Source organism: Mycteria americana, chromosome 5 (assembly GCF_035582795.1).
Source record: "Mycteria americana isolate JAX WOST 10 ecotype Jacksonville Zoo and Gardens chromosome 5, USCA_MyAme_1.0, whole genome shotgun sequence".
NCBI classification, from domain to species: Eukaryota; Metazoa; Chordata; class Aves; order Ciconiiformes; family Ciconiidae; genus Mycteria; species Mycteria americana.
In genome coordinates this window covers 32,487,758-32,500,536 of record NC_134369.1, presented here as the reverse complement: position 1 = coordinate 32,500,536, position 12,779 = coordinate 32,487,758, and the positions used below count along the sequence as shown (strand labels likewise).

Here is a 12,779-nt window from a genome sequence, read left to right as displayed (position 1 = left end):
AGGTGAGCTTTGTGATAAGCTAATTTACCAGGTAGTCCTGGTACAATTTAAGCATCGAGAAATTAAAACAAATTCTTATTCACATTTGGAGTATTTCTAATTTTTCACATACACTTTTCAAAGTTTAGCTTTTGTGTTTGCACAGTATTAAGATTTTTTGTTTAAAAAAAAAATCAGTGGCATTAAAAGATTATACTGTATTTCGTCAGGATATATTCTATCAGCCTTGGGTCTTTGTGGCATTTCACCTTGCAAATATTTAACCTACAATGTCTGGTGTCTCCAGCCTGTGGAGATACCAAAATTCTGGACCATGTATAGGATGAAGAATGTTGTAGATAGTAAAAACAGGCCGAAAACCAATGAACTGATCAGTCTTTGGTGTAATGTCTGCTCCCTACAAGTGGTAGGGAAAAATCATGATGAAAGAAAGCAAAAAGATTTGAACTCCTGGGTTATAATTACCTATGATAATTATACATATGACAGGTAACTTCTTGTCTCCATTTCTTAATCTCACACAGTGATGTGTTTGTTTTCCCATTATCTGCTTAGGATATAGGCTTAGATCAAAGACATTTAAGGGTCGTGAAATTTCGAGGGAGCAGGTGTGATGGTAGTGGACCAAAAGAATCATCTTATGTGTATGGGACCATAACCTTCTTCTAGATCACTATGTTGCCCCTGTCTCTCACCGAAGGATTATTTTTCACATTTCAAAATGCCAAAAATTCATGACAATCCATTGGTGATGGACTGAGTTGTTGTTCTTGCATCTGGTTACATAGTCACTGTTTTTTCTTCTATGCTAAGAACATAGCACTCTATCCTATGCACTTGCATGATCATGACCTGATTACTGCAGTATGTCATGTGTTTATGTGAAGGATGCATACATGCTCTCGTCTTCTCCTCAGTTTTTCTCAAATGTAAATTTGTCATCACTGAAACTACCAGAAGATTTAAATATGAGGGTCTCTGCGTGCTAAGAGGGATTACCTATTAGAAACATACTACAGCACATGCCAGCAACTGCATGTGCCTTTACACCAACATGCTAATTTTTATCTGCATTAAGAAATCTATATTATTCAGGCCTTGGCTAGTACTTTGCCCCATGCTAAAGCAGCAGGCAGAGCCAGCTCTGGTATTTCAGACATCAGTGCTTAGATTAAAATATTTAAGGATTGCAGCAGGTCTTATACAATAATTAATGTCAGAGAAGGGGAGGGGAGAGAAAAAATTGGATGCATAGTTCTGAATTCAGCATGAGCAATGTCTTAACAAGGGTAAGATGCCTCATACCTCAGGTCAAGTGGTACCTCATTTCCCTGCCAGGCAAGGGCTCCTTGTTCTTGCAGGGTTTGTGCAGCTGGGAGAACTGCAGCCCTTTAACAGAAGAGGGGCAGGTTAAACTTTTACCCTTGCGCAAAGCAGGAGCTCTGGCTTCTGCTGGGTTTTGGAAGCTGGAAGCAGCTCCTGAGATCATGGGAAGAGTGGGGAGCTGCCATACTGCACGGCAAGGTTAGGAGGAGGTTGCAGCAGCAGCTTCTGAGACAGGTGGGAGTCCGTCATGTGAAGCAGGAGCTGAGGCAGGCAGAAGGGTCCCCACTGGTGCCAGGCATGGGGTCCCTGTCTCCCACAAGGGCAAAAGCCTCCTGTTGAGAGCAGCTCCAGTCCTGGGCTCAGCAGCAACTGGAAAGGCAGGAGGCAACAACTCCTGAGCCACCCCCAGCCCCGTGGTACTTGCAGGAACGTGGCACTAGCTGTGGCTCTGCTCAGCTGCAGAAGCTGTTCTGAGCTCCCGTGCCTCCCCTGCCACCCTGAGTGGTGGTATGGGGATGCCTAAAATACAGACTGCTGAAATGACACGCTCCAGCATGCCGCCCGCTTCAAAAATAAACCTCGCAACGTCAAAGGAGGCCACTTCCCATCAGCTCATAACTTTGAAATATGGTTTGTCTTATGCACATTTGACATCTGTGTCTGAGATAGACCTCTAGATTCCCCTGAGAATCAGTAGTCAGAGATTTTCAGGGTGTGATGCATGTCCTGTGGTAATGTCTGCCTTAGGATGAGACTCCAGAAATGCCTAACAGCTGTCAGATGTAAACACCTATTTTACAGCTATCTGGAATTAGGTGTGATGAGTCTCAACCCTCAGACAGTTAATGCTCAGTCTAGTTTCTTTCTCTCATATTTGTTCTGGTTGGGAAAGGCAAAGCAGTATAAGGGGGTTCTGTCTTTTCATGGATGGACTATCCTATTCCCCTGGCTGCAGTTCTACATATGGAAATAATTTTGCACATGCAGTTGAATGCTCTATGTTTTCAAATGGACATTGGCTATTTTTGAAAATCACAAAAAATCTGGTTGTTAAACACCTGGAAACACTAAAAGATGGAGGACAATGTTAACAGTGCTGAAAGGTTTACATTAACAATGTAACCAGCCTGAGTTATCAGCCAAATAATAAATCTCTGCAGAAGTCGGGATCACTGTGCACTGAGAGTATCCATGTTGTGTTAATCAATATTTGGAGTTCTGCTTTTTGGAAATGTGTTTCAAGCACAGCATCATGCGCACGTCTCTTGTTCCTCAAAAGTGTTCAGAATCCCATGATGGTTATATGTATGAAGAAGCAATGATCTGAAGGACACAATTCTTGTGGCCTTGCATATACTGGTCATGCTCCTGTTGGGCACAGATAAATTTTCCCTGCTGAAACCAGGGTTACTGTGGCCATATGCATGAAAGGGGTGTTTCCATCCAGCAGTGGCAGTTTTTAGTTCGCCGATATCCAACCAAGACTTCTGCTAATTCTGGTGAAAAGGCGGTCTGATAAGAAGTTATGTTACTAATAAGAAACATGAAACACACGGTTTGTGAAAACCAGCCGGTGGCAGCAGTGGTCCTCGGCACCTTCCCAGCCCCTGCGCAGCCCCGCCGCTGTGGATGGAGGTGCCGCAGCCCCAGCGCCGGGAGGAGCGAAGGAAGGAAGCAAGTAGAGCGGCTGCTTTTCTGCTGTGGAGCCCGGGTTCGTCAAGAACGAGGGAGCGCTTCAGAGACATGGCCAAACGCAGCAGCTGACCGTGCTCAGCCCAGGTAGCGTGCCACGGTGGGGTCCCTTGGCACATCCCACAGCAGTGGCAGACAGGCTCCAGCAGGCTGGGGCAGGGTGATGTTCACAGCCTGAAGCATCCCGATTACAACTGTAAAAAACTTGAGGATGCACATTCTCTAAGGAGACCTGACTCTCAGACAGCTCAGGATAGGCACTTCTTCACATACCACCAGCTCTAGATACATGGGCAGCAGCCAAGTATTCCGGTTCCTTTGATTTGGTCCCTGGCTACCATCTAGTTAAATTAGCACCTGGAGATGAAGAAAGGAGTGCCCCGGTGACATCCTGTGGGTGATTTCATCTCAGCAGAATGCTTCTCCAGGCCAGGAATGCAGAGGGACCTTAGTCAAGGCAGGGAAGCTGCCTTTGCCAGGAAAGGCTGCTGTGCCAGTAGATGACATAGAAACGGATAGAGGCATTATTGTTGCGTGACTGCAGGAAAAATGTGTGGGTGGAGAGGAAGCTCTTTTCATGGTTTTCATAGATAACACAATTTTTGTCAGGTTGGTCTGTAGAAATGGCCTTTTTCAACCGCTTAAAAAGTAAATTGATTGTCCTCAAGGTATTTTTAAATCTCATGTGATCTTTGCAGGATGGCTTGTGGAATAGCATGCAGCGCGGTTGCACTGGAATAGGTAATGGTACCAGCACACTGTGGCACATAATTTTCTCTGCTTCCTCACCAAAACTTTTCATCCTGCATGACAAAGGCCACCTCCTCATAAGACCAAATGAAAGGCATTCCACATTTCACGTAGAAAAGCAACAGCTGAGCACGTGCTTGGAGGACAGCTGTTTTTTGGTGATTGATATAGTTTTCATCACACACACTGAAGATGAATTTCAGGATCTCTGCATTATTTTTCTGTTAGTTTATGATTGCTTTGGAAAAAATACCAATCTAAAAAGGGCAACAATCAAGACTGAGAATGTGTTGGCTGCCCCTGGAGGTTCAAGAGTAAATTCTCCTCTCTGGATCAGTGTGGATGACTGCTCTCTGTTTTGGGAAGGCAGCTACACTATTCTGCTAACTGATCGAACATCTATGGCAAAACAAGGGGCTAACACTGAAAACCAAAATATGCATTGATGCAGCATACATTTGACTGTACTGTTGTGGAATTGCGAGACTGGGTAGTCTACAGTAGACATGGTGGAGTGGTGAATGTCTGTATCATCGATATCGCAAGCTGGGAAGATGCTGCTAGCAATAGCCCGTGCTGGAAGAGTCTGTTAGATGAAGAAGCCTAGAGGCTGAAGAAAGGTACTGAGAGAAAAGCAAGTAAAAAAAGGTAAAGAAGAATAGCCATCCTCTGGTCTCATGGACTCTTGTCTCATCAAGGACTACTGTCATTTTGGAGCTCCACAGCCACTTGTGATGTGACAGGATGTATTAAACAGCTAAACTAGTGGAGTAATTTACAGCAATGCTTCTCAAGATGGATGCATGCCACACATACCTGCATCTGAATATAGGCATGTCTTTAAAGAGGGCTGGGATAGACCTAGGGAGGCACAAATCTTCCAGGAATGCAGATAGCTTGCATCCCCAGAGCCCTCAGGACAGAGACATTTCTGTTTTCAAATTCTTACTTACCCAGGTGGGAGAAAGTTGGAATCATTCACATGACAGAGGAATCCTTTACTTCCACCAACATAGTAACGTGGTGCCCAGCATCACAGCATGTTATTCTTTTTTATGGGAAGTGGTGGAAAATTGGAAGAAGAGACTACGAGGTCTGCTCTGTGTTTGATGGAGCTGTTGTTTGGAAAATCCCAGTAAAACTTCGTTTCCCTGGGAGTACAGAGAAACTAGCACTGTGCACCCTGCTTGTGCACTAGCGTCGCAGCATGCCATATTGCATGCAGCTGTGTTATACATACATGTACATGAAGCACACATGCGCACAATTTGAGAAGCACCGAACTGAAGACAAGCCAACGGACTGGCAATCAGTGAAACAGTGACAGAGTGACTACATCAGTCTTGATTTTATCAAAAGCAAAGCTACAACGTGACAGCGCTAAATGGTTGTTGTAGTATGTCCTTGTTGGCCCCAGGGCAGGACGCTGCTCGGGGTCTTCCACCACTCAAGGCTGTGATGGAAATCTCTCCGTATGTGGAACGGTGGAAATCTCTCCGTATGTCATGCTCTTCATGACATAGCAGCAGCCTTTTTTTTTGTTAAAGAGATTACGTAAACAGAATAACAGAACTTCTATCCTTTGCTTTATGCATGCATAGCTGTTATTTTCTTTGTTCGTATAACTAGACCCTAGTACATCATGTTATGGTTGTCACAGTTGCTATTTAAATAAATTTCTTTTGTTTAATATGTTACTGGAATTAATTAAAATAGTAAATCCTCCTGGGAGCAGTAGAAGTAGCGAGGCCTGATCACCAGGTGATTTCTGCTCTCCTGTTGTCTCCTCTACCCCCACCGGCAGGTGCCTGGGCTGCCAGGACAGCTAACGCCTGGCTGCTGCCTCTTCCTCGGGTAACTGGCTGGTGGCATCTGCCTCTCCCCCAGTGCAAGCACAGGCCCTGATTTCTGTAGCCTCTGTGAAGCCACTGATTTTTTTTGTGAAACTTCACTAAGTCTTTTTGTGAAACCCGCATCTCTGAGAATTGATTTCCCCATGCCAGGTGGGGAAATTTGGCTTGCACTTTAGAAAGTCATTACACGGGAACCAGGAGACAGGTGATCAGATGACAGAAACTGCATAATAATCATTAAAAATCCCCAACCCACCGCACTTCGTTAATGTCTCCTATCTAAGAATCTCAAACTGCTTTGCAAATATTGAATCCATCAGTTCTCACTCAAGCAATGCCATTTGCCTGAGGAAGCGTAGCTGGAGCTGATCCAGGAGCTGGCAGAGCCTTGCACAATCACTGGAGATAAATGGCTGCAAGAATCGCCCCGTGCTTATGCAGATCCTACCAAACAATGAGTTTCTGCCTTCTAGGGCATATGCTGAGGTGCCCAAGCTCATTCCTAACATGTGAGTGTGGTGATCCACCTTTGCTAATTACCCAGCTGAGAAGAAGGGTTAATTAACTGGGTGGAGAACTGTATTAATATGGCTATACTGTTTCTGAAATGCGAACCAGTGTCCTTGCATGGGGTAGCTCTGAGGACATACCCCTCTATCACTTGTTGTTTGCAAATTTTGTAGCTTCTGTTAGGCTTTTTCTCCTTTGATAACACTTGAAATAGAAGGTGGGTGGATTGCTGAGGGTGAATTTCATTAAGGTACTATAAAAGGAACAAAACAAAGAATTCTTGAGGCACATATAGGAGGGGTGAAAGCAGGAACCCTTTTTAAGATTTCAGCAAAAACATTTTAACATAACATGATGTGTTAGGAGAGAGAAGAGACGATTTAAAACCATATTGAAAAAGTAATTTGTTGTGACAAAGGAGGCCTAATTGTCTTCCCATCTGAAAATAAGGTCCTTTTTGCTCTGTTGTCTTAAAAAAAAAAATTGGCAACATTACACATATTGTTTTAAGTAAGGTTCTTCCAGCTTCTCTTTATCTGCCTTAACATCTATTTGGTCTGCTTGTTTATAGTCGTTCTAGGAAGTCTCTGAAGTGCTATAGAAATAGAAGGATGCTCCTAAATGAGAGGAAATCAGTTGATATAAATAGCAGTTGTCAAAAAGAAAAGAATTATTTGGAGGGCTCTGCTGTAACCACTTATGCAGGTGGAAATGTTTCTAGGAGTGTGAGGAAATGACTGTGTGTCACAGCCACAGGAAATGCTGATTTATTTATTGGCTTTGTCAGAGTAGCCTTTTGCAGTTAGCTCTGAGCCAGAGACAGCTTTATAGAATGAGCCAGCAGGAAATCGCCTTCCTTAGAAGAAGGAAATCACTTTATCCTCTAATAATAAATAGGAAGAGGTTCCTGCAGTCACAAAATCTGGAAAGACTTGTTTTGTAGAAGGTTACGGCTGAGACATTCAAAGGGACCAAAGGAAGTTAAACACTTTCAATCTTAAGGGTTTTCTGGAGGGGGGTATTGTTCTTTGTTTTTCCCCAATGCAACCCATACTTAATTCCTTACCCCCTAAATCCTCTGGAAACAATTCTCAGCCATTGTTTTATCTCATAGTTCTGATTTTAAAAAAAACTCTGATGATTCTTACTGTTTTTCCCGTGCAATTGTAAAGGGAAAAAAGAGAAATCTACATTTTTGCAGGAGAAGGCAAAACCACCTCTCTGAGAGCGGTACTTCGGGTTTATCCCATGAGAGCCAGCGACAACAGCTCTCTTTTCAACGTGGTGGGACCTCACAGGTGGTTACTAAGGGGACTGACTGTAACTCTGAGTACGACCGATGGTATGTTGACAACTCCACCATGGTGCTCACCAGTGCATTTACTCTGTTCAAGAGACTTATTGTAGCTATGTTGTAGAGCTAAACTCTGCAATTTCAGAGCAAGGGGTTTTGCAAGCATCTCACAGACAGTATCAGTTGACAGGGATTTACCCCTTTCTTTTCTGCTATGATGAGCAATCCAGACTCTCAGAGTAACACAGCAAAAAGACAGTGAAATGTATAAAATGTTAAAACAAGGCTTCTTTAATAGCAGAAACTTATGTTGCAGATTTTAATCTGCAGAATAGGGAGATGGTTGACACAATTTTTCCTGGCTGTATTATTGTTTTGTAGCACTCAGTTAGTTTGCACATTTGATAGTTTTTCCCACTGAAGGCTTATTCACACTCCATTTTGTACCGTTCTTCTCCAGATAGAATCCTCTCCCTGCTACCTGCTGACCGTAAGGATCATCCGGATGAGAAATCTCCAGCGAGTGGACACCTGTAAGTATCTCCATTCTTAGTGGTATCTCAGGGTACAGGCAACAAGTTTTCTTTTATAATTATATAGGAACATTTTCCAAGTGTTTCTGAAATAACCCAGTGTTTATGTAAACTAATTATTATAACCCAGGACAGTCCTTGCTGCTTGCTGCTGTTTCATTGAATGTTATTCCTGTGCTTTCTGCCTGGTTTTAAGACTTGAATATGTTTTTGAGGATAAGTACTTTCTCTCAAATAAAGGAGAGTTTCTGACACTGGTAGATGAAAAAGACCGCATCCTGTGTTTTCAAAAGGAAGGGTTAATTTTGCCATTGGGTTGTAGCACCTTGGGAACTGTGGCTGGGAGGAGCAAACTTCTTCACCCCCCCCCCCCCATCTTCCTTCTGACACAGAAGAAATGAAAAGAAAAAACTTTCTAAAATCATTACCACCAGGCTAATGCCATTATTAATTACCCTGAAATGACTGTCAAAAATGTGCTGAGTTAGAGCTGGGTGCCTTGTCCTTTCTAACGCTCCTGCAGCAGTCTTGCAGTTGTGCAAGCCTGAGTCACGTGGCAGGAAAGTGCCGGGAAGTGAGTGAGCAGGAAGGGAAAATACCACTGTTTAGCTGAAGGACATGGACTACCCACACGTGCAGTGAGGAGAGGCATTTCACACAAAATAGACAAGTTAACAGTTTGCTTGCTGTGAATCAATACAGCTACATGACCACCTGTGAAAGGATGCCGAAACTAGCTCTAGGGTGAGCGTGGAAGGGAAATGGTGTAATCCTGCTGTCTCTCTTGATTCTCCTGTTTCACTGTGAGTGGCAGCAATTGGCACTATAGTCTCTTGCACAGGAAGAGCCAGAGAAGATGTTCTGGAAGACAAAGATCTGGATTTACCATGCAGTACCACTCCCATCTTACCCTGCGGTTGTCACGTGTTTTTCTGGAAGGTATATCAGAGGACTTCGCAGTGTCACAGCTCCGAGCGAGGGATATACTAGCCGTATCTTAGGTCATATCATTGGGTCGCGCTCTCTGCACTTGCACCTCCCTCCTGGTCCATGGCTGTGGCACACGTGTGATGATGCAATAACACAGAAAGGTTTCATCAAGGACTCATCTCAGATCTTCTGCGTGTCAGGTGGCAAGACAAAATCACAGATAACTAGGTTGTAGAAAGAGATTGTGCAAGCAGAACTGAAGCAATATTTTGCATTAAAAACACAGCTGACTAGTTTGCCTGCATCTACTCATATAATTAAGGATTGTTTGATATGCTTTGTATCTCAAAGTACAGTTAAGATACAACAATGACGAATCACATCAGTAGAACAGAGTACTTGCCAGCCAAACAGCCAACAGTCATTGATCTCCAATGATAAACCTAAAGTCATGCAGTAGTCATACAGAATTACTTTTAAAACATTTTAAAATTAATATCATTACTTCTAGGATCTCCAAACATATTCAAATACCTATTTTTGCAGTTTCAAAATTCTTCAAAGCATTATTATCTGCATAGAATTTCCCAGATTTAAAAAAAACCAAAAAAACAGTCATACAGAATCAAATCAATGCTCATACAGTTCTCTGAGGGGGATATATTCGGTAGGTCCACTGCAAAAGCCTCTGACACTTGAGGAAATGGTGTAACAAAAGAAGCTGTAGAAAGGCACCAGCTATGATAATAGATCTGAAACAACTTTGACATCCAGAGGGACTAAATAAGCCTATTTAGTCAGGCCTTAAGAGTGGAAGGGAAATTATTGAGGAGGACGTGGAAGCTGTCTCTACAAAAAGGAATAGGAGGGAGAAGGTGAAGAAGGAGTCATTTTTCACTGTTTTTCACAATGTGAGAATAAAGAAGCACCCAATAAAATTATCAAACAGGAAGTTTAAAACAAATAAAAGGCATATACAAGTAAACTGTGGAGCTCATTGTTACAGGAATGCATGGATGTTAAAATATAACTGTTCAAAAAGAAATTATTTATGGAGCATAAGTCTAGCAAGGGTTATTAAACATGGTATTCTCAATGCAAACTCTGGTTTGGGAGCTCCTTACTCTAGCGTTGCCGGAATGATGGGTGGTGGATCAGGTGCAGTACTGCTCTAGAATTAGCTTGTTTCTTCTACTCTGGAGCAAGGTGTAGAAGGGCTATTACCTGCCAGTGAAATGATTAAGAATTTCTTTTTTAACATGAAAAAGCCTAATTTTTTTCTTTTGTCTCATCCTTGGAAAAAAGCTAAACTCTTCCACATGAGACTTTCCCGAAATGCCCAGTCCAAGACAGACATGCTTCCTGGAAACACATAGACTGAATGCTGGAATTTGACAAGTAGTAGGCAAAGTGGTGTCTTAAGACAGAAGAAGGGCAGCCTTAATTCTAGTTCTTAAATCAACTCTGTCTATAAATGAAATAAAGACAAGCAACTTCCTTTGCAAGGAAAAGGTGCAGATGAGACATTTTGTTCCTCCTTCAGAGAGATACTGATGTGCCTAAGCAAGGCAAAATGTGTAAGGCAGCCAGACTGGCCAGGCTGACTAGACCTACCCTTACTGGGGAGACATTTGGTAAGAGCAGCCAATGTTTTCAATGTTAGCAGTCAGTCTCCTGGCAGCCTGCTGCAACATGCATCATCTGTGCACTGCAGCGTTTCTGCATTGTTTATTAATAGAATAGAATAGAATAGAATAGAATAGAATAGAATAGAATAGAATAGAATATTTCAGTTGGAAGGGACCTACAGTGGTCATCTAGTCCAACTGCATGACCACTTTGGGGCTGACCAAGTTAAAGCATGTTAATAAGGGCATTATCCAAACGCCTCTTAAACACTGACAGGCTTGGGGCATCGACCACCTCTCCAGGAAGCCTGCTACAGTGTTTGACCACCCTCTCGGTAAAGAAATGCTTCCTAATATCCAGTCTAAACCTCCCCTGGCGCAGCTTTGGACCATTCCCACGCGTCCTATCACTGGATACCAGGGAGAAGAGATCAGCACCTCCCTCTCCACTTCCCCTCCTCAGGAAGCTGTAGGGAACAATGAGGTCACCCCTCAGCCTCCTTTTCTCCAAGCTAGACAAACCCAAAGTCCTTAGCTGCTCCTCATAGGACATGCTTTCCAGCCCTTTCACCAGCTTTGTTACCCTCCTCTGAACATACTCAAGGACCTTCACATCCTTCTTAAATTGTGGGGCTTTTGATGCTGCTTATTGTTATCTGTACCCACGGGAATGGTAAAGACCCAGGTATGTCTCCCAGACCTTAATGCAAGTGGGCAGAGGTGTAAGGGTGTAAGGGATATAGTATGCAACCAAAATGTTGAAGTGAAAAGACATCCCTGGGAATCGCGATTCTCGGAGTCATCAGTCTGCAAAGCCCATCGTGCCATATGTGTGAAGGAAACAGATGATACTGGGGTAATTTCTGTTGTCTCCACCTGTGGGCTTGAACACAGAGCAGGAAGGCAGCCCATAGCAGCCCTTTTCCTTCCCTTTGGGATTTTGTTGAGGAGAGGAGAGGGAAGGAGAGGAGAGGAGACAATAGAGGAGAGGAGAATGTTGGAGAGGAGAATGCTGGAGGTGAAATGTCCTCTCAACTAACACAGTCAGGAAGAAAGTACAGGGAAGGAGGCTAAGAGATAAGAGTGGTGGGAACGTAGAATTGAATTAAAACAGAAGGTATGATTCCAGAGAAGGACAGTTAAACTGCTGTCAGAACCTAATTTTTTTTTTTTTTTAATCCAAAATAAGAGATGGAAGGTGGAAAAGAGCAGGACAGGGAGAGGGCTAGGGCCTGCTGAATATTTTCCAAACAAATTTTTCCATCAGAGGAATATTGGCTTTCTGACTCTGCAGGAACATGTTGATTTCTCCACAATTTTTTTAGGAAAAATTTGACAGAATTAAAAATGTTTTTCCGTTTCTGCATTATGATGCTAAAAAGTAGAAAACCAATAATTAAGGTGTCAGTTGACGTACCATGATGCATTATGTAATTTCTCAAGCGGTTCTGAATTTCAGTTCTTCATTCTGACTTGGATAGAAAAGCAGCAAGCTTTTTTGAACAAATACTCTTTCAACAACATAAAATGCAGCCTCCACTCAGTTTGAGACACAGCCAATGGCTCTAGGGTGACACCTGGCAAAACCTGGTGGAGAAGGAAAGCAAAGGAGAAGACAAGAAAAAGCTCCTAGTGCAGCCAGACAAGTTTTTGCCTTTCCCCACAAGTCGATGTGCAAGCTCTTGTTCCCCTGATCTACCTGCAGAGTCCTTACCTGCTGCTGAAGGGTCCTCTCCATTTGCTGCTGCCATCACTTGTCTCTCTCAAAAGTCTCATATCAAAGGACATCCAGTCTCCAAGTTAGTTACCTTTTGCATTACATGATATCTGATCATATTATTGTTAAGAACTGTGTAAGAGAGATTTTCAAGGTGCTGAAGTATTTTGTGCAACCTGCATGAAGAAACATTGCATTCCCCCAGCACATAGTACGTCGCATTTTTGGCTGTAGCCATTTGACATATACTTTAATTCAGGTGCTTTTGAGAAATGGGATGGAATATCCTTCACTAATCTTCTCCCGCTGCATTTCTGGAGAGAGACTTGGTCCCTCTCTTCCTGGAGGTGGCAGTTAATTAAGATCCAATGTCTAATTCAATGAGCTCCTTCTGGAGGAAGCCTCTGCTGTCTCCTACAACAGGGGTAGTTCTGCAGCTGCTTTCACAAACCCTCACCAAGAAAAACATTGAAGGCGAGGCAGAGGTGGAGACCTTTTGCAGTTGTTCTCAAAAGGCGGAGGAGGCTCCCAAGCCCCTCTCATCAG

At 43.2% G+C, this 12,779-nt stretch overlaps 1 protein-coding gene across 1 annotated transcript in view; it reads left to right on the top strand.

Annotated features, from left to right (window-relative positions):
* Positions 1-12,779, top strand: part of LOC142409867 (cytosolic phospholipase A2 epsilon-like) — a 37,087-nt gene that overhangs the window by 2,575 nt on the left and 21,733 nt on the right. The window contains exon 4 of the mRNA XM_075501622.1: positions 7,886-7,958. Coding sequence (XP_075357737.1) covers positions 7,886-7,958 — 73 coding nt within the window. The remainder of the gene's footprint in view (positions 1-7,885; positions 7,959-12,779) is intronic.